The sequence below is a fragment of the Tachyglossus aculeatus genome, chromosome 17, assembly GCF_015852505.1.
Source record: "Tachyglossus aculeatus isolate mTacAcu1 chromosome 17, mTacAcu1.pri, whole genome shotgun sequence".
In the NCBI taxonomy this organism is placed as follows: Eukaryota; Metazoa; Chordata; class Mammalia; order Monotremata; family Tachyglossidae; genus Tachyglossus; species Tachyglossus aculeatus.
In genome coordinates this window covers 16112734-16137753 of record NC_052082.1, presented here as the reverse complement: position 1 = coordinate 16137753, position 25020 = coordinate 16112734, and the positions used below count along the sequence as shown (strand labels likewise).

At 41.2% G+C, this 25020-nt stretch overlaps 1 protein-coding gene across 17 annotated transcripts in view; it reads left to right on the top strand.

Moving 5' to 3' along the window:
* The window catches only part of DOCK9 (dedicator of cytokinesis 9), a 245483-nt gene that overhangs the window by 167455 nt on the left and 53008 nt on the right, over positions 1–25020 (top strand). For 16 of the 17 annotated variants that reach the window (XM_038759102.1, XM_038759096.1, XM_038759093.1 and 13 more), the window contains exons 16-34: positions 3289–3368; positions 3455–3642; positions 3749–3814; positions 5163–5255; positions 6206–6329; positions 6633–6754; positions 10258–10344; positions 10870–10959; positions 11381–11496; positions 11674–11743; positions 12930–13055; positions 13568–13639; positions 15615–15761; positions 16304–16387; positions 17787–17898; positions 21260–21438; positions 22907–23020; positions 24224–24344; positions 24851–24984. In XM_038759102.1, coding sequence (XP_038615030.1) covers positions 3289–3368; positions 3455–3642; positions 3749–3814; positions 5163–5255; positions 6206–6329; positions 6633–6754; positions 10258–10344; positions 10870–10959; positions 11381–11496; positions 11674–11743; positions 12930–13055; positions 13568–13639; positions 15615–15761; positions 16304–16387; positions 17787–17898; positions 21260–21438; positions 22907–23020; positions 24224–24344; positions 24851–24984 — 2125 coding nt within the window. The remainder of the gene's footprint in view (positions 1–3288; positions 3369–3454; positions 3643–3748; positions 3815–5162; positions 5256–6205; positions 6330–6632; positions 6755–10257; positions 10345–10869; positions 10960–11380; positions 11497–11673; positions 11744–12929; positions 13056–13567; positions 13640–15614; positions 15762–16303; positions 16388–17786; positions 17899–21259; positions 21439–22906; positions 23021–24223; positions 24345–24850; positions 24985–25020) is intronic. The other variant, XM_038759086.1, reaches the window with a different exon arrangement.

The window sequence follows — 25020 nt, the reverse complement described above, 5'->3', positions numbered from 1 at the left end:
TATTCACCCCACCCACAGCTCCTGCGCACATATCCATAATTTATTTAATATCTGATAACTCCTCTAGAATGTAAACTCCTGGCAGACAGGAAACGTGTCTTCCAACTCTTACTGTTTGGTATTGTCACAAGTGCTTATTAGTACAGTGCTCTGCACACACAGTAAGCACTCAAGAAATACCATTGATTAAGCACATTTTTCTTTCCCTCCTCTCCTCTGGATCTCGAACCTCTATTCTCCTTGCTATCCTTCACTCCTTATGTACACCTCTGCATCTCATTTTCTCCTCCAAGTCTCTCCCTCCCACTCACCCCCCAATTCCATACTTGTCCCTCCCTCTCTTCTAAACCGAGTTGTTGTGTGTCAATCCTATGTTACTGCAAGAATCAGGAGCAGCTGTGGTGGCAGAAAGATCATCATCATCATCATCATCAATCGTATTTATTGAGCACTTACTATGTGCAGAGCACTGTACTGAGCGCTTGGGAAGTACAAATTGGCAACATAAAGAGACAGTCCCTACCCAACAGTGGGCTCACAGTCTAAAAGGGGGAGACAGAGAACAAAACCAAACATACTAACAAAATAAAATAAATAGAATAGATATGTACAAATAAAATAAATAAATAAATAGATCAGCAGTGGAGCCTATGTGATGCCCCAGCCGGTGGCCACATGATTCAGCATCCGTGGCAACGATACTGTGGCCCACCTTGCCACCTTTGAGAGGGGCTGCAGAGGCAGGGGGAAGGGAAGGAGGGAGGGAAGGGGATTCTCTGCTCTCTGCTTCCTCTCCCTTAGAAAATGAGGAGGATGTGATGGTGGAAAGGGAGGAGGAAGAGGCTAGGAAGAGGAGAGGGAACTAATTATCAGCTTGCACCACCGTAAATCAGACGTTTGGGCTGGTTTTCAGCCCCAGAGGTCATTGATGACCAGTAACATTTTCCATAAGAGTTGGGAAAGAAAGGCTTTTTACTGCCTCTTTGATCTAATTTTTTGAGGAGATGGGTTTCATAATCAATACAAACCTGTCTGAATTTGCGTGAAAATCACATGTTCTTTAAACCATAATTTCACAAATCATGTAATTCAAAAGTGACATGAATGGATTTGTAGACATATGATTTTTATCGTAAAAGTGCTTCCACTGATTTCAGTCCAGTTATTCTTTAAGATCTGGAAAATTATCCGAAATTTAAATTGTGGCTCCTCTCTTGCTTCCCAGATCTTCCTCTATCACCCTCATCTCCACTGCCACACTCTATTTGGGGATGGAATCCTCACAGTTTGTGATTGCTTTAGAGCATCCACTCAATTAGTTATTAAAAACCTATCGAAAAACTTTCCTGTGAAGAAGGATTGCCCAAGCCCCATTCCTGGAGAAGAATATAGGACAAGGTAATGAGGGAGATGGTGATATAGAATGAGGATGTGGAGATTGAGACTACAGAATCAGAAAGTTTGGTAAGGGAGAGAAAGAAGAGTATTTTTTATGATATTTATTAAGCACTCAATATGTGCCAAGCACTGTATTAAGCACTGGGGAAGATACCAGCTAACCAGCTATTCAGGTTGGACACAGTCCAGGTCCCAAATGGGTCTCACCGTCTTAATTCCCATTTTAGAGATGAGGTAACTGAGGCATAGTGAAATTAAGTGACTAGCCCGAGGTCATAGAGCGGGCAAGTGGCAGAGGCGAGATCAGAACTCAGGTTCTTCTGACTCCCATGCCCGTGCTCTATCCACTAGGCCACCTTGCTTCTTGACTTCTTGATCTCCAGTAAGAACTGGCAACCACTTTCTTGAGGCTCTAGTAAATGCAGGCCCAGGCTGAAGGGGAGTCCGCTGGCTGCCCAGATGCCTGGTAATAGTAATAATAATAACTGTGGTGTCCACCTATGCTGCAATAGAAACTCCTTACCATTGGCTTTTAATCAGGTCTCCCAATCCTACCAAACTTCCTTGATCACCCACTACAACCCATCCCACACACTCCACTCCTCTAACGTCAACCCAAGCTCTGTACCTTAGTCACATCTATCTCACCAACAACCCCTTTCCCAGGTGCTCCCTTTGGCCTGGAGCTCCTTTCCCCTTCATATCCAACAGTTCATCCCTCTCCCCACATTCCAAACCCTCCTTACATCACATTTCCTCCAAGAGATCTTCCCAGACTAAGACCTCTATTTCCTCTGTCTGCCCACAGCCAAGAAATGCTTGGTGCTCTTTCCAGTAGGCAACAGTGCTTCTCAACATGTCCAGTGCCTGGTTCAATTTCAGATTCAATTTCACTTTCACTGAATAAACTTTCTTCAGAATTTTTCTGTGCAGGGTTTCAAAACATTCCTCTGAAAAAGTGGGACTGTAGCTTTTAAAGGATGCAAATGATGTAGCTCTTGTTGCCAACTTGTACTTCCCAAGTGCCTAGTACAGTGCTCTGCACACAGTAAGCGCTCAATAAATACGATTGATTGATTGATTGATTGATTGTCAAAACATGAAAACTTAAAAATGCTTACAGTTCCATTTTGATTCTGATGAGAAGACGACCCCGATGTTGTTCTAGGGAAGGAATTTCCAAAATTTCATCCTGGGCTTATGAATACACACAGGTAATGTCCAGAGATCCCTTGCCTGCTTTCTGATCTTAAGAGCTGTAGGTAGGAAGATTGTACCACGATTCTTTAGAGAATGAACCTTTAAGATGCAGTATTGCTTTTTGGCGCAAATGTATGTTTTAGTGGCCTTTGCCCAAAGAGTGAGACTAGTGTATAATTATTATATGATATGTAAAGAAGTCATATAATATAATCCTTGAGAAGCTTGTAATATTCAATTCTGGGCTCTTTATTTGCATGTACATCTTAATCTGTAGGCATGAAGTTCAGATAAGCACCCTTTTTGTCTGATCTATATGCCATACCAAAGTGGATTCTTGAAAAATGGAAATATATCAGTGGTTGTGGTTTTAAAAAATAAAATTCAGAAATGTAAAATTAGTCTTGAAATAGGAGTTTATTCCTGCTGGGAAATTTTTGAAATAATGTCAGTTGACACAGTAAGTGCTCAATAAATATGACTGAATGAATGAATGAATGTTCAGTTTAGTAACTGTTTTGTTTCTCCAGTTTTTTGGGTTATGCCTACATACATACCTACAGTTCTGTACAAATATATAATTTTAAATGTGGACTGCTGCCTTCTCCTCACAGAACTTGGGCAGAAGCTCTGCCAGACCTGAATTATTTTTAAACAGTTTTATAACCATTCTCCTTCTTTTGTTTGTAGACCTGAGAAGATGGCCAAATTACCAGTTATTTTAGGCAACTTAGACATCACGATTGATAACTTTTCCCCAGACTTTCCTAGTAAGTGTAACATTTGCTGGATATGAGTAAACTTTTGATTTGTTTGTTTTTCACTTCAATTTTGCTTGTTTTTAATATATTTCCAGATTATGTTAATTCATCATACATTCCCGTGAAACAGTTTGAAACCAGTTCCAAAACAGTAGTCACTTTTGAAGTAGAGGAATTTGTTCCCTGCATTCCGAAACATACTCAACCTTTCACCATCTACAATAATCACCTTTATGTGTATCCAAAGTACTTGAAATATGATGGTCAAAAGTCTTTTGCAAAGGTAAGTGGAAAGAAACCCAGCTCTGAATTCTCCTTATTGACTCTAGTTATGTTTAGAAATTTGCTTTGACATGTCCTAAACACATGCCTTTTTACTCTTGCTTTAGGCCAGAAACATTGCCATTTGCACTGAGTTCAGAGATTCAGATGAAGACGATTCTCAGCCTTTAAAGGTTGGTTTTGATTTCTGCGAATTCATAGTGGGACATTTGTGTGTATTTTAGGGGACAGCATAATGCCCCCATAAGTTATCCTTACGTTGCCCATCATTTTCATAGGGCTTGGATCCAGTCGTTATATTCTGGTCGTTGTATTTCCACACCAGGGGGAAATGGCTACATTGGCCAGAGCTTCCCTGCTGAAGTGCCATTGTGGTCTGGTGTGCTGTAAGACTCTTCACAGGGTGCCCCACCAATCAATCAATCAGCCAGTTGTATTTATTGAGTGATATGTGCAGAGCACTGTACTAAGCACTTGGGAGAGTATAATGTAGCAGAGTTGGTAGATACCTTCCCTGCCCACAGTGAGCTTACGGTATAGGGGATGAGCTTGTTCCCTGGCTACCATCCTGGGATTCTATACCCTTAGCCAAGGAGGGGAAATCCAAAGAAATTAAAAGATAGCATCTTTGTAAACCATCAGGCTTGACCTGATTTAGTACCACCGCCCCTTGGATTTCCTTGTACTTGCATAGAGAATACAAATTTGGAAAAGGGGAAGGAAGATGAGTTTTCCACGAGCACGCACCCAACAGTTTTAGAGGTCGGTAAGAACTGGTTAAAAAGAGGTTGGGAAGGAGTGTGATAGATTACTGTATTTGAACAGTCCTCTAGGTGTGTCCAGTGCCACTTCCTAGCCCAAGGCCATTTAACAATAAAAATAATCAAATGAAGAATGGGGGGTGGTGGTGGATGTGTGTGTAAGTGTGTTTGTGTGTGCGCGCATGTGCCAGGGGAGGGTTAGGGAGATGATTCAGAGGTGTACTCTTGGGAATGAAATAAACCTTTCAGAGTCTAGTGCTTAAGGGTTTTAATGGTTTAAGCCCAATCACACGAAAGTCATTCCAAATAAATTGTGTTCACCTGATATGTGAAGAATAGCAGTTCCTCTTAAGCAGGTGATTGAGACTTGGACACCTTAAAATTAAATGATGTCCTCAGGGAAACATTTTAGGTCACAGAGTAGGACAATTCATGAAAGGGTCATCATTCCTCAGTCCCGCTATAAGGAAAGTAGGGATTGATCTCTACTCGTGAATGCTTTTGTTCTCATCACAGCATTAGCCATTTCATGCTGAGTCCCAGAAAAAAGAGGATTATCTGACAAGTCACTCCACCCCACTCCCCTCTCTTTTTTCCTTGATTTAATTGGCTTTTATTTCTTTAAGCAGCCAGTTTCATTCCCAGTAACTCAGTGCTCAGTGTTTCGGATTTTCTTTTTCAGGTTTAACTTCTCTGGCCCAGTAAGCCAAGGAAATGCTAAGTGTTTGACCATTTCCCTGTTCTATCCTGTTGTTTTTAGTGCATCTATGGCAGACCCGGTGGGCCAGTGTTCGTAAGGAGCTCTTTTGCTGCTGTTTTACACCACCACCAAAACCCAGAATTTTATGATGAGGTTCGTTATTAAATCTGTTTTCAGTATTTCTGTGTGCCTTCCATTTGGCATAATAAGAATCCGTGTCTAACATGCTTTTCTGAAATCATTTCAGATTTGAAATATTTGTTTTCTTGACTTTGTGTCAATTCTGATCTATGGAATTTTTTTACTTGGGAAATTGAATACAGTTAATTGATGGTATTGTTTTATTGCCCTATTAACAATACAAGTATTTCAAGGTCTAGTTCTGATGTAGTCCATGTGTGAGTTAGACTTACTAGACTAGACTGTAAGCTCATTGTGGGCAGGGAATTTGTCTGTTTATTACATTGTACTCTCCCTAATGCTTAGTACTGTGCTTTGCACACAGTAAGCACTCAATAAATGCGATTGACTGACTAGACCCTCTAGACTGTAAACTAAACTCTAAAATCACTATCAACTCTGTTATATTGTACTCTCCCAAGCTTAGTACGATGCTCTGCACAAAGTAAGTTCTCAGTAAATACGATCGATTAATCGATGTGTTTTCTAATTCGGTTCCAAGTTGATTTTCTTAGAGCTGTTTTTAAATTCTGTTCCAAGTTGAGGTGGTCCATACTTTCTGCCTTTTTCTTATCAATGACCAAATCATCCATTTTTCTTCTGGTATGATTCATTCAAGCAAATGTCTTTGACTTGTATCATTTATATGAATCATTCAGTCAATCAGTGGTATTTACTGAGTGCTTATTGTATGCAGAGCACTATACTAGTGTTTAGGAGAGTACAATACAACAGAGTTAGTAGACATGTTCCCTTCCCACAGTGAGCGTACTGTCTATAAGGGGAGCACAGCTGTATGTTTGTGCTTTGTCTAATATTTTTAGTAGTAGCAATAATAATGATTTTGGTAATTGTTAGTATTAAAAGTGCCTTCTTTTGTTCATGTCAGAAAAATCAATCAGAGTATTTAATCTTCCTTTCAGGTCAAAATAGAATTGCCCACACAGCTACATGAAAAACATCACTTATTGTTCACGTTCTTCCATGTTAGCTGTGATAATTCAAGTAAAGGAAGCACAAAGAAGAAGGATGTTGTGGAAACACAAGGTTTGGTCCATCAGTTCTTTCTGAATTAAAATATTTTCAAATTAGATGCACAAAGTGTAGTTTACAGGGCAAATTTGGGTTTGGTGTTTTAACATCAGACTTCCTTGACTGAACTATATAATAATTTTCCAAAATATTAATGATATTCATGGCTCTTAACCCAAGGTTGGAGAATAGTAAATTTGGAAATATCTATGCCGAAGATATTTCTTGGGCCTGGGATTTTTTCTAAACTTTTTTTTTATAAAAACATTTTCATTAAATGTTTTTAACAGTATATGTATTTCATTTCTTTTCTTCTAGTTGGGTACGCTTGGCTTCCACTGCTGAAAGATGGAAGAGTTGTAACCAACGAGCAGCACATTCCTGTAACAGCTAATCTTCCACCTGGCTACCTTAGCTACCATGAGCTTGGAACAGGAAAGGTGCGGGAACTCAATATTGTACCTTCCCAAATCACCAGAAAACATATTTAATAGTGTAGTTTTGGGGAGGTGTTGATTTTGGTTTTAACTGGTCATTTTCAAGTTAAGGGTTTTATTTGTTTGGCTTTTTAAAAAAATAAAATAATGCTGACCTAAATTGATTTCGGTCAGCTTATATTCAGGATTTATAATAATAATGATGTCATTTATTAAGCGCTTACTATGTGCAAAGCACTGTACTAAGTGCTGGGGGGTGTTACAAGGTGATCAGGTTGTCCCATGGGGGGGCTCACAATTTAAATCCCCATTTTACATATGAGGTAACTGAGGCACAGAGAAGTTAAGTGACTTGCCCAAAGTTACACAGCTGACAATTACTGTGAACCCACTGTTGGGTAGGGACCATCTCTATCTGTTGCCAACTTGTACTTCCCAAGCGCTTAGTACAGTGCTCTGCACACAGTAAGTGCCCAATAAATACGATTGAATGAATGAATGGGCGGAGCTGGGATTTGAACCCATGACCTCTGACTCCAAAGCCCATGGTCTTTCCACTGAGGCACACTGCTCCACATTTTGAATATATAAGGAAGCATGCCCCTTGGCTACTGCCTTTAGAAATGTATGGCCCTTTTGAAAAGCAAGTGATTTTCAGGGAATTTATTTGACATTCCAATTTATTTTTCACCACTGATCACACTCAGGCAAAAAACTGAATGATTATAGGAAAAGAAATTGACTCCTTTATCTAAAATGTAGTAAATTCATGAAAAGAAAGAGATGGAAGGGTCCTCTGTATACTGTCCTTGTGGACAGCCATTGTGTCTACCATATCGATTGTATTATCCTCACCCAAGCGCTTAGTACTGTGCTCTGCACAGAGTAAGTGCTCAGTGAATACCATTGATTGATTGACTAATTGATTGTCACTGAGGCTGACTTCCTTAGAGAGGACATGAATGATGGGAAGATGCTGACTTTCTGTTCTCTCTCTGGTTGCTAGTGCATTTTGGGGGATTGCTCCTTTGGTACCAAAACTTTGTACCTTCACAATTGTGAATCTGGTTTCACTCAGTTATTTTTTAGAGTGCCGCATCTTAGTGAGGTCCACCTTCACAACATCGCGAAAATCTGTCCTTTCCTCTCCATCCAAACTGCTACCAAGCACTTATCCTAGCCCACCTTCGTTACCATATCAGCCTCCTTGCTGACCTCCCTGCCTCGTCACACCACTCTCCAGTCCATATTTCACTCCTCTGCCCAGGTCATTTTTCTTCAAAATGTCCTGTCCACTTTTCCCCACTTCTCAAGACCCTCCAGTGGTTGCTCACCCACCTCCACATCAAACAGAAACTCCTTACCATTGACTTTAAAGCACTTAATCACCTTATCCCCTCCTACCTCACCGCTACTCTCCTACTGCTCTTTTACGACCCAGGTCTCACACTAAACTACAGCTCAGCCTGAACCCTCCACTCCTCTGCCGCTAACCTCCTCACTGTGCCTCGTTCTTGCCTGTCCCGCCATCGACCCGTGGCCCACGTCCTACCTCTGGCCTGAAATGCCCTCCCTCCACACATCTGCCAAGCTAGCTCTCTTCCTCCCTTCAAAGCCCTACTGAGAGCTCACCTCCTCCAGGAGGCCTTCCCAGACTGAGCCCCCCCTTTCCTCTCCTCCTCCTCCCCTCCCCATCGCCCCCCCACCTTAACCCCTTCCCCTTCCCTCAGCACTTGTATTTATACATATTTATTACTCTATTTTATTTGTACATATTTATTACTCCATTTTATTAGTGATGTTGCCAACTTGTACTTCCCAAGCGCTTAGTACAGTGCTCTGCACACAGTAAGCGCTCAATAAATACGATTGATGATGATGATGATGTGTATAAGTCTATTTATTCTGATGGTATTGACACCATTCTACTTGTTTTGTTGTCTGACTCCCCCTTATAGACCGTGAGCCCATTGTTGGGTAGGGACCATCTCTATATGTTGCCGATTTGTACTTCCCAAGCGCTTAGTACAGTGCTGTGCACGCAGTAAGCACTCAATAAATACAATCGAATGAATGAATGAATGAAACTAGACACAGTAGAATGTCTACATACATCTACAGCTCTATCCATGGGCATATCATTCGATTAAACAGTGGTATTTATTGAGCACTTACGGTGTGCAGAGCACTGTACTAAGCGCTTGGGAGAGTACAACAGAATGGCTAGGTATGTTCCCTGCCCTCAATGAGCTTACAGTCTAGAGAGGGAGACAGACATTAATATGAATAAATAATGTATCGATATATACATAAGTGCTGTGGGGCTTAGGATACGGTGAATGACGTATCCTAATGGTACGTACAGTTCTAATGGTAGCTGTTTTGAAGTGAGTACATATCAACCAGTGTGTCATGGTAACAATAATAATTGTGGTATTTGTTAAGCGCCTGGTATATGCCAAGTGCCGTACTAAGTGCTGAGATAGAGCAAGTCTCCGGGCCTCCCGGGTCCGTTTGGCCCCGGAGCCTGGGTGAGTCTCGGGCCGACTAGGTTGGGGATGCCCAGAGGTCATGCTTATCCATCGGGAACTTCCTCTGGTCTTCCTGGGCCTCCTGCTCCTGACCCTCCTCCTCCCCATCCCCCCCGCCCTACCTCCTTCCCCTCCCCACAGCACCTGTATATATGTTTGTACAGATTTATTACTCAATTTTACTTGAACATATTTACTCTTCTATTTATTTTGTTAATGATGTGCACTTAGCTTTAATTCTTTTTGTTCTGACGACTTGACACCTGTCCACATGTTTTGTTTTGATGTCCGTCTCCCCCTTCTAGACTGTGAGCCCGTTGTTGGGTAGGGACCATCTCTACAAGTTGCCAACTTGTACTTCCCAAGCGCTTAGTACAGTTCTCTGCACACAGTAAGCGCTCAATAAATACGATTGAATGAATGATTGAATATATTAATAAGTTCAGGCACAGTCTCATTCCCACAAGGGGCTCACAGTCTAGAGGACAGGGAGAACTGGTAGTCCATCCCCATTTAATAGATGAGGAAACTGAAGCCCAGAGAAGTTGTGGTTTAGCCTGAGGTAATACAGCAGGCAGATGGCAGAACTGAGATTAAAACCCAGACCCTGTGCCTCTGACCATATCCTTTTCACTGGATCATGTGGTTTCTCTAAAGAACTATGCTAAATTACTTTTCCCATCATAAGTGTTATGGATGACAGAAGAAGTCAGTTCTTCATGGTGAATTCATGTGCAATTGCCATATATTTTATGGTAATGACACCTTTTCCGTGGGAAGAAAGACAGTGTTTTTCCTCTGCATATAAATGAGAACATAGGGGTTGCAGTGGCTAATGAACACTGCTAGGAAATGATCGAGCAGTATTGTTTTAAGAAAAAAATGTACTTAAATTTGGTATGAGAAAAACATTCATTTGCCTAGGTTAAGGTGCTAATGCATGTTGATGCTTCATTGTCATCCATATTTTTTCAGCATTCTGGTCCAGAGTTTAAATGGGTGGATGGCGGCAAGCCACTGTTAAAAATCTCAACTCATCTAGTTTCTACTGTGTACACCCAGGTAGGTGACAGAGTGGGGAAGTGAACTGGAACTGGTGAAGCCAAGGATTTGTGGACGATTTCCCTCATCATTATTTATGCAAACCTTGTGGCTACTGGGCACTCTGCATTGGGAACTTGTTTTGGAAGAAGTAAACAGAAAGTGCGTGGATTATTATCCGTCTTGTGATAAAAAAGGCAAAGACTTACCAATGGAGCAAGTTCAATACTTGTCAGAAGGGTTTTATTATTTTTAAGGTTTTTAAAGCTGCTAAATGTATCTTAGGAATTTAAATACTTCAGCATCAGTTTCATGGTATAGTTAAAACATGCGGATCTCATATGGCAAAACATTTAGATTTCTTACATGAGGGAGAACTGCTTCATCGCATGCATTATTGGTAACTGAAATCAAAAAGTGGTAGGCTATAGCGTGCCCTAATTAAAGACCCTTTAGTTCACTAATAACTTTCCTTTCCTCAGGGTAGCAAATGCTCACTGGCATTAATCGTTAGGTTTCCATTGTATGTGTTTCTTTTTTTTAAAGGATCAGCATTTGCATAATTTTTTCCAGTACTGTCAGAAAACAGCATCTGGTGCTCAGGCCTTAGGAAATGATCTCGTGAAGTATCTTAAGGTACTCGCTACTTTGCTTCTTTGAAAAGTTAATAATTATTGGGATTTGATGGGTTCCTTCTTTGTCTGGGGACAAGAAATACTATGTCTTGGATTTGAGAAGCTAGAAGTGAGTAGGGTGAGGAATACATAGGTGAGGAATACATAATTGTGAGTGTGTGTGTATGTGTGCGTGCGTACATGTGTGCTCCAGATATTGGGCAGAGGTATGGACGGTAAACAGAGACTCGTGGTGACTTTGAAGGAATCTAGAATTCTGCCTCCATTCAACCCTTATTATTCACATTTCCCATCCACTGTCCAGGGGAACTGGTGTGTGCGAATCCCAGAATTATTTGTCGCTGCTAACAGGAAAAAAGTTGCATTGGAGTTAAAGTGTTTACTCAAGAAATAAGAGATCCTAAACTTTTCCCTGTCTATAGAGTCTTCATGCAATGGAGGGCCATGTGATGATAGCTTTCTTGCCTACTATACTGAACCAGTTGTTCCGAGTTCTCACCAGGACTACTCAGGAAGAAGTAGCAGTCAATGTGACAAGGTAGAAAATATAGACTACTCGTAATGGGGCAGATTCGGGAATGCACTCTGCTTTTCTGGGAGGTTTTAGTGGTCATTTTCTAATTGGCTAAAACTCTGTGTTTTGTATAGCGCCTATGACACTTTTGGCCCCTTTAAGAGCTATTACAAAATACCAATGAAATGTTTGTATTACTAGGGTTATTATCCATGTTGTGGCCCAGTGCCATGAAGAAGGATTGGATAGCCACTTGAGGTCATATGTCAAGGTATGTAATTAAAGTGTCATTGTTTTTCTAGGTGTTTCTGCTTCACTTGGTTTCACAGATCCTAGTGTTCCCATTTTTTTTCCCTTTTGCTAAGAATCCTTTTGACATTTAACAAAATGTTTTTGATGTTTTTCCCGTCTGTTAAATCTTAACTTTCCCTCCCTTAATTCCCTATAGTTAGTAGGGAGGTTTTTCCTAACAATATTTTCACACTTTCCTCACCACCACCTCCCAGCCATCTCCCCTGCTGTTTTCCCACCTATGGTAAAAACCATTATCTCTTTGCTGTACTTCAGTCTGAGGCACCACTATAATTTCCTTTTTTCTTTCTCCTTTCATGGTATTTGTTAAGTGCTTGCCATGTTCGAGGCACTGTTCTAAGCTCTGGGGTCGATACAAGTTTATCACATTGGGCACGGACCCTGTCACACACAGGACTCACAGTCTTAGTCCCCATTTCACAGATGAGGTAACTGAGACACAGAAAAATGAGGTGACTTGCCCAAGGTCACCCAGCAGACATGTGGCAGAGCCGGGATTTGAACCCAGGTCCTTCTGACTCCCGGGCCCATGCTTTATTCTGAAGGTCATGCTGTGTACTCAACATGTACCACTGTACATGTCCCCCTCGTCCCCCTCTGCATCCCCCCATCTTACCTCCCTCCCTTCCCCACAGCACCTGTATATATGTATATATGTTTGTACATATTTTTTTTTACTCTATTTATTTATTTAATTTATTTGTACATATCTATTCTATTTATTTTATTTTGTTAGTATGTTTGGTTTTGTTCTCTGTCTCCCCCTTTTAGACTGTGAGCCCACTGTTGGGTAGGGACTGTCTCTATATGTTGCCAATTTGTACTTCCCAAGCGCTTAGTACAGTGCTCTGCACATCGTAAGCGCTCAATAAATACGATTGATGATGATGATTCTTCTTCTCTCTTGCTCCATCTCTTTCTGGCTCTCTCACTCTTTCTCTCTCTATCTCTTTCTTTCTTTCTCTCACACATAAACACACACATACTCCCCTCCACCCCCCACCCACCAACTCCATTGAATCCTTATACAAACTATGTCAAGACCCATTCGAGGAAACAATGAGTTGTAATGTACTCAACCTCAAGCGTGTGTATTTGGAATATTAAAACATCCTTTTTTCTCCCTCCTTCCCATCTTCTCCTAGTATGCTTATAAAGCTGAACCATATGTTGCTTCCGAGTATAAGACAGTACACGAAGAACTGACCAAATCCATGACGACAATTCTGAAACCTTCCGCTGATTTTCTTACAAGCAACAAACTACTTAAGGTATGAAGCCTATCTTATGCCATGGGGCTGTGCCCTTGGACATGCCACTTAATTGACTTTAAGGTCTGCCCAATTGGCCGCCACATTCGGGGATCTGCCCATGCTCTGCTCCTTCTCTGTCCCTCCACCACCTGTGAAGGTCCACATTCAACCCCAAGGTTGTCGATGGACTGAGAGGGTGGGGGGCTGGGGGGAGAAATTCCTCACTCCCAACCCCAGATGTGTTGATGCCATGGCGCATTTTAGGGATTTTAGTTCCCAAAGCAAGCTTTTAACTCTGTGACAAAATCCCCACTTACAGTAGCTTGGCACTAAACACAGAGGTGCCTCATGCCGACTTGTATCTAAAAAAGATTTTTCTTACAGCCCTGCTTCAGGCAACCTATATGTCAGCGTGCTGACAAAAAATTCTTGCTGAGGGTGACTGCAGTTGTATTCAGAAAAAGGAGATTTAGAGATGATAGCAAGTATTCTTGGCAGATTTTCAAAGCACTGTACTTTTGTCTTTTCAGTATTCATGGTTCTTCTTTGAAGTTTTGATAAAATCCATGGCTCAGCACATGATAGAAAATTCCAAAGTAAAGGTATGTAGCCCTCGTGCCAAACTCCTATCAAAAGTTGGGAGGTGTGTCTGTCACTCTGTGTATCTTTTTCTCATCATGCCATAATATCTTTAAATTTGGTGGAATAGCAGAAGAGGTAATCATGTGTCCATCTTAAAAACACTTTAAAATATGAGTTGTATAGCCAAACTATCTAAATGTGGTTTTTAATGGTATTTGTTAAGCACTTACTGTGGGCCAGGCACTTTGCTAAGCACTGGGGAGGATACAAGCTAGACATTTTGGTCACAGTCCATGTCATTCATTCATTCATTCATTCATTCATTCAGTCGTATTTATTGAGCACTCACTGTGTGCAGAGCACTGTACTAAGCGTTTGGAAAGTACAATACAGCAATAAAGAGAGACAGTCCCTGCTCACAATGGGCTCACAGTCTAGGGAGGGGAGACAGACATCAATACAAGTAAACAGGCATCAGTATAAATAAATAGAATTATAGATATATGTGCTGTGGGGCAGGGGGAGGGGAAGAGCAAAAGGGGTGAGTCAGAGTGACATGGAAGGGAGTGGGAGCAGAGGAAAAGTGGGGCTCAGTCAGGAAAGGCATTGAACACAATGCAGTCTAGACTAATTCTTGTCTTTCAGTGTTATTCAAAAAATAAAATTGAATTCCTTCGTTAATTTGAAGAATATTTTTATCCAAAAATTGTCTCCCATAAAATAAATTCCTGCTTGAAGGTCTGTGCTTCTGTGTCCTAATTGGCATCAGTGTCCTCCTGCCTGCTGATTGACAGATTCAGCCCTGGCTGAGGTTTGGCAGGCCTACCAGCAGCCTGAACAATCAATCCATCAAAGGTGTTTATTGAGTGCTTACTATGTGCAGAGCACTGTACTGAGCGCTTGGCAGAGTAGCATACAAGAGAATTAGCAGACATGTTCCCAGTCCATAATGAGCTTAGAGGCTAGAGGATGAGCTCACAGTCCGTGCCCTAATGGAAAGAAGGCATCTGTCCAGTTGGGATGGACATTTTTACTTATCTGGAAAGCAGGAAAGAGCTTCGGTATTTGTATGAGTTGCAGGGGAGGAAGGAAGGGTGTGTATGTGCGTACTTCAATGACAGCAAAGGAAAATACTTTTTTAATGAATTTATGTGTGGGGACATTATTGTCCTTCTCACCTGGTGCAAAGTCAAAAGTGAAAATAAGAATTTGGAATCTTTTTCATGTTTCACCTAAATAGCTTTTTGTGCCTGCAAATAACATTAATGTTCCCTATATATAATACCTTTAGTGTAGGCTTACTAACAACAGGGGGGAAAAAAACAATTTGATATATATGTATGTTCATGCATCATGTATATGTCTTAGACTCTTACCCAACATTTATAATACCTTTAGTGTAGGCTTATTAACAACAGGGGGAAAAAACAATTAGATATATATGTATGTTCGTGCATCTTGTATATGTTTTAGACTCTTGCCCAACATTTAAAAGGAGCAAAAGTTGGAAACTTGAGAGTTTAGTTTAGGCTATGACAGCTTAGATAATTCTGATTGCTATTACTTGGGTAGTGGATTTGTATAGTAAATGTCCTCAAAATAATGCTGTGAATACTTTTCTGGTGATATTTCATCAAATTGAAATGAAATAGCTTGATAGTCTTTTAAATTTGTTGCACCAATTTTCTATCTTTGTTGTAAAGTTTCAAAGCAATGGAAAGCTCTCATATACCCCGTTGGCCCTGGTTCACATTTTTTCATTGCTTGAAAATGGGATGAGGCCCTTTACTGGAGCCTCTTATGGATGTAAATGTAGCAATCCCTCTGCTATTTGAGAGAAAATAAACTTCTTAACAGAAATGTGATTTTATCTCAGTACTTCAGTTTCACATAAGAATGTTATTAGAATATTTATGCTTTTGAAAAGCATGTCTCATTATTTGTCTGTTGATTCAAATTTAAAGTGATGAATTTTGTTTTGAATATCTTTTCTAGTTATTGAGAAACCAGAGATTTCCGGCTTCCTATCATCATGCAGTTGAAACTGTTGTGAACATGCTGATGCCACACATCACACAGAAATATAGAGATAACCCAGAAGCGTCAAAAAATGCAAATCACAGTCTTGCCGTCTTTATAAAGGTACAGTCAGCTACCGAATAATGATAGCTTGAATGGAGTCTTGCTATTCATTAGGCTCAATTGCAATTGTCACAAGTTTCTTTTCCAGTTGATACACTGACTGCAAATATAAGCCTTATTATGAGTGAGTTTGGATGCAAAATAGATGATTTCTAAATAATCCGGTTATGGGTTTTTTATTCTCAGCTATACACACAATGAAGGCCTCTAATGCATACTAGGTTGTACTTTAAGGGAGAACCTTGAAGATATATATATTTCTTCTCACAATTCCCTTCCAATCAATAATGAAACAGCATCTATTTCCCCTCTTCCACAGTGCAAGATAAGAAATAATAATATATTACAATGTATGCATGTGTTAAATTATTTTTATGATACATCGTTGTTCTATAAGTTGTCACTTTTTTAACGTTCCTCAATTCTATTTGTAGCAAATGTTTGCTACAAATTAGTGATTGAAAAAGAATTGTTTAAATGGTTTTCCCAGTTACTTTCCCCTCTTAGAATTGCTTTTGGATTATTTTTCTTTCTCACTACAGAGATGTTTCACGTTCATGGACAGGGGCTTTGTTTTCAAGCAGATCAACAACTACATTAGCTGCTTTGCCCCCGGAGATCCAAAGGTAGTGTGCATTTCTTGACTTTCTTCAGTTAGTTTTATCAATCCTACTATCCCTAACATTTGTTCAGTGCTTATAATGTGCAAACATGGCACTAAACTGCGGAGGTACTCAAGAAAATCAATTTAGACCTGGGTCCTGTTTCACGAAGTCTCTTAATCGAAATGAGATGGACAGGCACTAGACCAATGAGGATATATTCCAACTGCAGTTCAAAACAAGTTAAAATACAAGGACCAAAAAAGTACTACTTGGAGGAAAGAATCTTGGGGTTCTTCATGGCTTCAGGTTGAGCAATTCTAAAATACTGCCATGAGCTTCCCAAGGTTCTGCATCCCGAACAGGGGCTACTGTGCTTCTGGGGGGATTATTTAGTTGGCTGCCAGTTTTGGATAGGTGGGGAGAGGCTGGACTGGTCAATTAATCAATCAATCGTATTTATTGAGCACTTACTGTTTGCAGAGCACTGTACTAAGCGCTTGGGAAGTACAAGTTGGCAACATATAGTGACAGCCCCTACCCAGCAGTGGGCTCACAGTCTAGAAGACTGGTCATCATGTAGGCTTATTGTGGATCCCAGAGCCCAGAAGTATAGGGATGGTTTGGGTCATGTGGGCCCAGCTTGTACTCAACATCCCCCGCACCCAAATTCCCCCAGTTCTTTCATAATTCGCAGCAAAATTTTGTACCACACCTGGCTCCTCTGTTAATATTCAGCTTTGTGATTGTAAAAGCATCAAGACTCTCTGAGTGTTTGAGCCCAAAGTGTACCAGCCCAGAAAGAAATAGACAATGTGTGTGTCAGCTGGGGACACTTGTGACACCCTACGAAACCCATCATGCTGTCTGGAAAGCTGTCCAACTTTAATGCTTAACTTGTGTTGGGACATACTGGGCTTGGCCTGGGATCAGATGGTCCTCGTAGGTTTTCAAGCCACAGAGGGCCCTGCTCTTAAGGAGTTTACAGTCTAGTCTGAGCCAGTAGAGCTCTACAGCCCATGGCAGCTCATTTCTCTGGCTTCTCCGCAACTCCCTCTCAACTCTCAAGAAAGGAGGCAGGTTTGGGACAGTCCGGGGTTTCCAGCTTGGTTGCTGTGGCACCTCTCCTGCTACAGATGAACTGCTGCTGGATATGGAGGACGATGGAGATCTCAGCCCTCAGGGCTTCCCACACCACCCATCTACGCAGCCTCAAAAACCTTGATCCAAACAGCGTTGCAAGGCAGCGCTTGGGGGTGGTTTCGGATGGTTTCGTGTCCCACAGTTCTCAGGTCTAGGTGGCTCAGCAAATGAACCAGACACAAAGACACCATTTCCAGTAAGTATCCCATACTTAGGCCCATGTGGGAAGGGCAGCAAATTGCCGAGTATTGTTTTTCATGACGAACCATTGTCTCTGCAGACTCTTTTTGAATTCAAGTTTGAATTTCTTCACGTTGTATGCAATCACGAACACTACATTCCTTTGAATTTACCGATGCCATTTGGAAAAGGCAGGATTCAGCGATATCAAGGTAAAACTACTTTTAACTGTATTTTGGTTTTATCTTTTTTAAAGAAATGTCCATTTATCTTTGCCAAGAACAATAATTTGTCCAAGCATCACTGTCAGGCTATGTTGAACATTAAAATTTCCAGATAGATGTTTGAGGAAAGCATTTTTCCTTTTCCTATTAAACTACAAAGAGTTTGCTTCTTCTGAAAAGCTCTGAAATGTTATAACTAGCTTTCAACTGCAGAAATTTAGCCCATGGATAAACTGACAGTGTAACTAATTTATGTTGTAACTTTTCTTTCTTACATAAACAATAAGAAATCTGTGTACTTACAGTAGCTTTTTTGTTTGTTCCACTTTGTTTCTTTTTTGTGAATTAGCTTTACTTTCATCAACTGTGGAGTCGTTTGACACTCCTGTAGGTAGGTGCGGGATGTAATGCTTCCTCCTTCTTCCGTTTTCTTCCTCCAAAAAGAATGCAAGATACTGGTATCTACTGGCTCCATTTCCAAGTCATTAAGACGTACCCTGACCCTCTTATCCAGTTTTTAATTTGAGGCAGGCTAGTGTATGTACCTAGGAGCCTTTCTGAAGCCCTCTCTTTATGGCGATAGGGCCTCAAAAGCATCCTTCTAAAGACAAAAGAAAATCTCAAGTTTTCTGTGCCTCCCCGTGCATCCAGTTTGTGCATGTGCCATACCCTGCAGCACGAGAGTCACTGTCATGTGGCTTCTATATATGTAGTTTAGGATTTTTGCTTAGATAATAGCCAGCTCTTTGACCCTCTTGTAGGTAGGTGTGGAATATAATGCTTCTTCCTTCTTCAATTTTCCTTCTTTGAAAAGAGTGCAAGATACTGGTACATTCCATTTCCAAATCATTTAAACATTTCCTGCCCCCCCCACTGCCCCTTATCTAGTTTTCAGTATGAGACAGTCAAGTGTATGTAACTAAGAGCCTTTCTGAAGCCCTGTCCGTGTGGCAAAAGGGCCTCAAAAGCAGCCTACTAAAGACAAAATAAAATTTCCAGTTTTCTGTGTCACCCCGTGCATCCAGTCTGTGCGTGTGCCTTGCCCTGCAGCACCAGAGTCACTGTCATATGGCTTTTATATATATATATCATTTCAAGGTTTTTGCTGAGAAGATAGCCAGCACTTTCCTTAGGTTTGAAAGGATCAAGGTTGATAGGTGTGTCTTTTCTCTTAGATGGTGGGACCTTATTAGTTAAACTCTTGATTAAATAATGACTAGTGTGACATTGTAGACCAGTGGTCTTTGTTCCTCAAGCCCTGATAAGTGTCTTAAAGAGAACCGAGCGTCCTCTCTCCGCCCTGCCTCTCCGGGTGGGAGAGGGGCTGTGCCTAACATTCCTCCTGCCCAGCCCCCAAGGCTGCAGCCTAGCAGATGCAGCCTAACAATCAATCAATCAATCGTATTTATTGAGCGCTTACTATGTGCAGAGCACTGTACTAAGCGCTAAGAGGACGTCTAAGGTAGGGTACCTGTCCCTTAGGCCGCCAAGAGCATCAACATGGAATTCATTTGAGAAGCAGCGTGACCTAGTGGATAGAGCCCAGGCCTGGAAGGCGGAAGGACTGGGTTCTAATCCTGCCTCAGGCACTTGTCTGCTGTGTGACTTTGGCCAAATCACTTCTCTGGGCCTCAGTTACCTCATCTGTAAAATGGGACATGGACTGTGTCCAAACTGACTAGCTTGCGTCTACCCCAGTGCTTAGTTCAGTGCCTGGAACATAGTAAGTGCACACCGAATACCATAAAAAATAGACTTCTAATTGTTACTTAAACAAAGATCAGTAATCTCATGTTACAGAGAGGAAAACCTGACAAGCCAGAATTAGAATTCAGGCCCCCCAAAATGATGTGTAGATTGCTCGATCACTTACCTAGACACAACTGCATATTAGCATTTCTCTCTCCATCTTTGCTTTATAATGTCACAGATAGGGGCCCAATTTTTTATTTTCTAGAAGACATACTGAACATCTCTGGCACTTAGTTGCCACAAAACTATTGAATCGGGTCTCACATATACTGATTCTCACACATGCTTCAGACCTAATTTAATTCAGAGCAACTATTCTCCCTGTGGTGTGACTGAGAGTCCCACTGATGTTCTTATCATTTTTCACAAAGGAAAGAAGAAAGCTATTCTGACAAGTAGTAGAATTTCCCATTCCTCCTTCCTTGATCAACACATTTCTCACATCTTAAATCCACCCCTTTGAATGGGACTAGGATTGAGCAGTTAGAGAGAAGTATGGTTGAATGTGCGAGCAATTATACTTTCCTCAAGTCAGGTGCACGTTCATGCTGTTGGTGGTTGCCTGCTTTGTTCCTCGAGGGCTTGGCTCAAATTCAGAAAGAAGATGTGAATTGTTGCCATTACCTAGGCAGCAGGATTGCTTTCATCCTTCCTGGAAGATGAACTTTTGATTAATATCTGTTATTACATTGCTGAGGTTTTTGTTCTCTTTTGGGTGTGTTTTGCATGTTTTTGCTTCGACTTCTTCCGTTTGTTTTTGACCTGTTTTTAGATTGCAATAAAACAGTAAAGGGAATGCTTATTTCCGCTTTGGACATATTCAATCAAATAATGGTTGGTATTTATTGAGTGTTTACAGTGTATAGAGCACTGAATTAAGTGCCTGGGTGAGTATGCTACTATAGAGTCGGTAGGCATGATCTCTGCCTTCAAGGAGTTTAGATGAGGAGGTTACAGTTGATTCCTTTTGAAGATGTTTTAATTCAGTAAAGCACCTAGGTAGCAATAAAAAAAGTTAAGGATTAAAGGACGAGATCCCAGTACCCAATTGAAAACAGGAATTGTGTGTTTTAGAGATGAACTTCACAAAGTAGTACATTTTAGGAATCAATTCTGAATTGTATGACTGTAATGGCCAAAATACCGTCTTCTTATTTTCATTTGCTGTACACCCCTGCCAAAAGTTTCATTAAAAAAAATACTTCAGGTTTATTATCTACTGCACTGCATTATCAAATTCTACTTTTTGAAAGTTGAATCTAATTCAACACAGAAAGGTTTCATTAAAGAGCTATGGTAAGCTAAAGGTATTTTGCTCCAAATACGTCATCCAAAAGAAAGTTGGTCATGCTTTGATTGTCAGTAAGATTTTTATTTCTAAAAGAAAAGTCAACATGCAGCAAAATTAATATATTACTAGAGCACTGTTTGGCCTATTCAGACCTCCCACGTTTGAAGCTAAACTTGGTTAGCCAGGCCTGTTCATTTGTCTTAGCCATCTGAGCTCGAGAGAGGTTTGGACAGGCACGGCAGGAATACGTTTGATCTTGTTGATTAAAAAAAAACAATATTTATTTCGAATGCATTCTTCTTTTAGATCTGCAGCTTGACTATTCACTAACAGATGATTTCTGCAAGAACCATTTCTTGGTGGGACTGCTCCTGAGGGAGGTGGGCAATGCTTTGCAAGAGTTTCGAGAGGTCCGGCAGATTGCAATCAGTGTGCTGAAGAATCTGATGATAAAGCACTCTTTTGATGACAGATACTCTTCGAGGGTGAGTTTTCGGTGAAACAAGAAAATGGGAATTTACAGATACTCGTATTTTTTCGCTGTCTTGAAGCCAGTGATATTTATAACCTTACGGGTGGAATAAATTGAACTCCAAATGGCCATATGTGAGCCGGCACCTCTGCTTTCCACATTTGCCTGGGCCATTTCATCCACCTCTCTCGAGCTCTAGGCTTCTCATTCTCTCCATTAGGCCACCTGTCATCCTCCCCATCTTTTGTTTCCTGGGTCCAGTCTCAAGGAATTGGGGCAGGGAGGCCTGTCACTATTAATTGGGGGATATACCTGGTGATGTAGCTGAAAGAGGCAAGTGCTGATCAAGGCCCAGTGAAGAGGGGAGGAGACAGGTGAGTCAGACACAGGACGACGCATTTAACAAATACCATTCAATCGTATTTATTGAGCACTTACTGTGTGCAGAGCACTGTACTAAGCGCTTGGGAAGTACAAGTTGGCATCATATAGAGACGGTCCCTACCCAACAGCGGGCTCACAGTCTAGAAGGGGGGGACAGACAACAAAATAAAATGTATTAACAAAATAAAATCAATGGAATAAATATGTACAAGTAAAATAAATAAATAGAGTAATAAATATGTACAAACATATATACATATATATAGGAGGTAAGACAGGGGGAGGGGGAGGAGGGGGAAAGGAAGGAGGGGGCTCAGTCTGGGATTGTACCATAAAAAAGAGGAAAAGAAATCTGACAGTCCCTGTATTGCGCCTGAGGAATTGAGGGTGAATTGAAATGTCCATTGAAAATCCAGTGTGCACTACCCATTGCCCCCACCCTAAGCACTGATTGCACTGCTTTGCTCCCTAAAAGCACTTAGAACAGTGCTGTGCCTACAGGAAGCGCTCATTATAGGACCCCCAGGGCAGCATCCTGTATCCAGTAGGGTCTCAGAGCAATGATCTGCACACAGCACCTGCCCATTCCAGTGCTGTGCATCCAGTGGGTGCCCAACAAATACCTTTGATAATTAAATACCATTTATTCTCCCTCACATCACAGTCTCTCCTCTGTTTGTTTCTGTCTCTCCCTTGGACTCAGCTGTGTTTAATGACTAGCTTTTCCTCTTTGATGGTACATCTTTGGATGTTGTGCTTTTGGGAATGGTCTAGACCTGCCTCTGTTTCGCATGTGGTACTGCTTATTCCTCTTTCTCCTCTACGTTGCAAGTTGCCCCACTAAAAGCCACCCTGCCACTTCCTCTCCCTTTTCCACTCTTTCTGCTTGTCCTGGTTTTCTTGCCCAGTTGGATTCTGGACTTCCCATTCCCCTCTCTCTCCTCTGGAGTGTTTAATATCTTTGCTTTCTTTTTGCTTGCTCTACGGTTTCTTATTTATAGGTACATAATGTGTATATGAAAAGAACAAGCACTGTTTACTAATCTGAAAACGATCCCATGGATCTGTGAACCCAAAGTTCTGCATCTTTGTTTCAGAGCCACCAAGCCAGGATAGCTACTCTATATCTACCTCTGTTTGGCCTGCTAATTGAGAACGTACAGCGAATCAATGTGAAGGACGTCTCACCTTTCCCAGTTAATCCCAGCATTGTGCGTGAGAATTTTCATGCTTTGGGTACTTCAATAATGTTACGCTACATGCTACTGTTATGATTCATGCCTTTGTTTCCCAAGAATATTAAGAAACATTAAAAAAAAAATAAAGGCAGCATTCCAAATGGAAACAAACCGTGTGTCCTCTAAAACTATCGGATTGCAGACGGTTCTAGATACCAAGGAGAATGTGGAAGAGTGCTGGGGATGGCAAAATGCGGGGAGGAGGAGTGTAGAAGGAACGGTGGGAGGAAACCCAAATAATCCTGGGAGAGAAAATGTTTGATTGGCCTGTCCCTGGGAATGTACAGTAAGGCCCTAGTAGAGTAGCTAGTCTGCTTTCTCTCTCCAGACATCACCTCTGCCATGTGGTGGTCAGGAGAGAGAGAGGGAGAAGGAGAAAGAAAGGAAGAAAGAAAGAAAGAAAGAAAGAAAGAAAGAAAGAAAGAAAGAAAGAAAGAGAGAAAGAGAGATAAGAAAGAAAGAGAGAGAAAGAAGAAAGAGAGAAAGAGAGAGCAAGAGAGAAAGAAAGAAGAAAGAGAGAGAGAGAAAGAAAGAGAGAAAGAGAGAGAGGGAGAGAGAAAGAGAAAAAGAAAGAAAGAAAAAAGGAAAGAAAGAGAGAGAGAAGAAAGAAAGAGAGAGAGAGGAAGAAAAAGAGAGAGAGAGAAAGAAGAAAGACAGAGACAGGGAGAGAGAAAGAGAAAAAGAAAGAAAGAAAAAAGGAAAGAAAGAGAGAAAGAGAAAAGAGAGAGAGAGAGGAAGAAAGAGAGAGAGAGAGAAAGAAAGTAAGAAAGAGAGAGGGAGCGAGAAAGAGAGAAAGAAAAAAGGAAAGAGAGAGAAAGAGAGAAGAAAGAAAGAGAAAGAGAGAAAGAAAGAAGAAAGAAAAAGAGGGAGAGAGAGAGAAAGAAAGAAAGAAACAGAGAGAGAAAAAGAGAGAGAGCCAGAGAGAAAGAGAGAGAAAGAAAGAAAGAGAGAGAGAAAGAGAGAGAGAAAGAAAGAGAAGGAAAGAAGAAAGAGAGAAAGAGAAAGAAAGAGAGAAGAAAGAGAGAGAGAGAAAGAAAGAAGAAAGAAAGAGAAAGAAAGAAATCAATCAATCATCCCCTGCTTAGTGAAGCATATGTCTTCACCCTCCCTGAAGTCCAGCCTGGAAATCGTCCCCGTTCAGTCATTGTTCCGGCTTTGTCTCTTCTTGTCTGGCAGAGTGCAAAGGAGGAGCCGCTCACCCTGCCGATTGCAAATCCATTGGTAACGCCGCAAAAATCAGGAAACACCTTGGACAACAGTCTGCACAAAGATCTCTTTGGCGCCATCTCTGGCATCGGTGATGCATTTTCATCTTAGCTCTCGTTTTTGTGGGTTTCGCATACCACAGACATTTTATGCCCAGTCGAGCCCAGTTTTGTATGGTTTCTGCGCCAGGAAGAAGCCCGTTTGTACATTGCCTTTTTGTCTGCATAAATGGATCTTTTTCTTTTGAATCATTTGGGGGAAGAGAAGCCCTCATCTGTAAAGTGGGGATTGAGACAGTGCCTGGCACATAGTAAGGGCTTAAATACCATAAAAAAATCATTGTGGTATTTGTTAACTACTTACGTACTTGCTGGGTCAGATCTATGGCCCTTCCGGCCCGGATTTTGTCTCTCACAGTGGCCTCAGAATGTTTGGTTACCTCTGTCAGAGATGGAATTCTGGGCCAGGAGGACCACTGAACGGTAAAGCTGATTTACGGGTTGCCAAGAAATGCTTTAGAAATTGGCCTGATCAGTGCAGTACTGCGTACTCTCAAGGATTTCTTACTGCCGTCTTCTTCATTTTATACTTCCTCAGCAGCCCCGTACACAACGTCAACTCCAAATATTAACTGTGTGAGAAATGCTGATTCCCGGGGGTCGCTTATAAGCACAGATTCGGGGACCAGCCTGCCAGAGAGAAACAATGAGAAAAGCAATTCTCTTGACAAGGTAATTTCTTTTTTAATGACTTTGGAATGGTTCTTC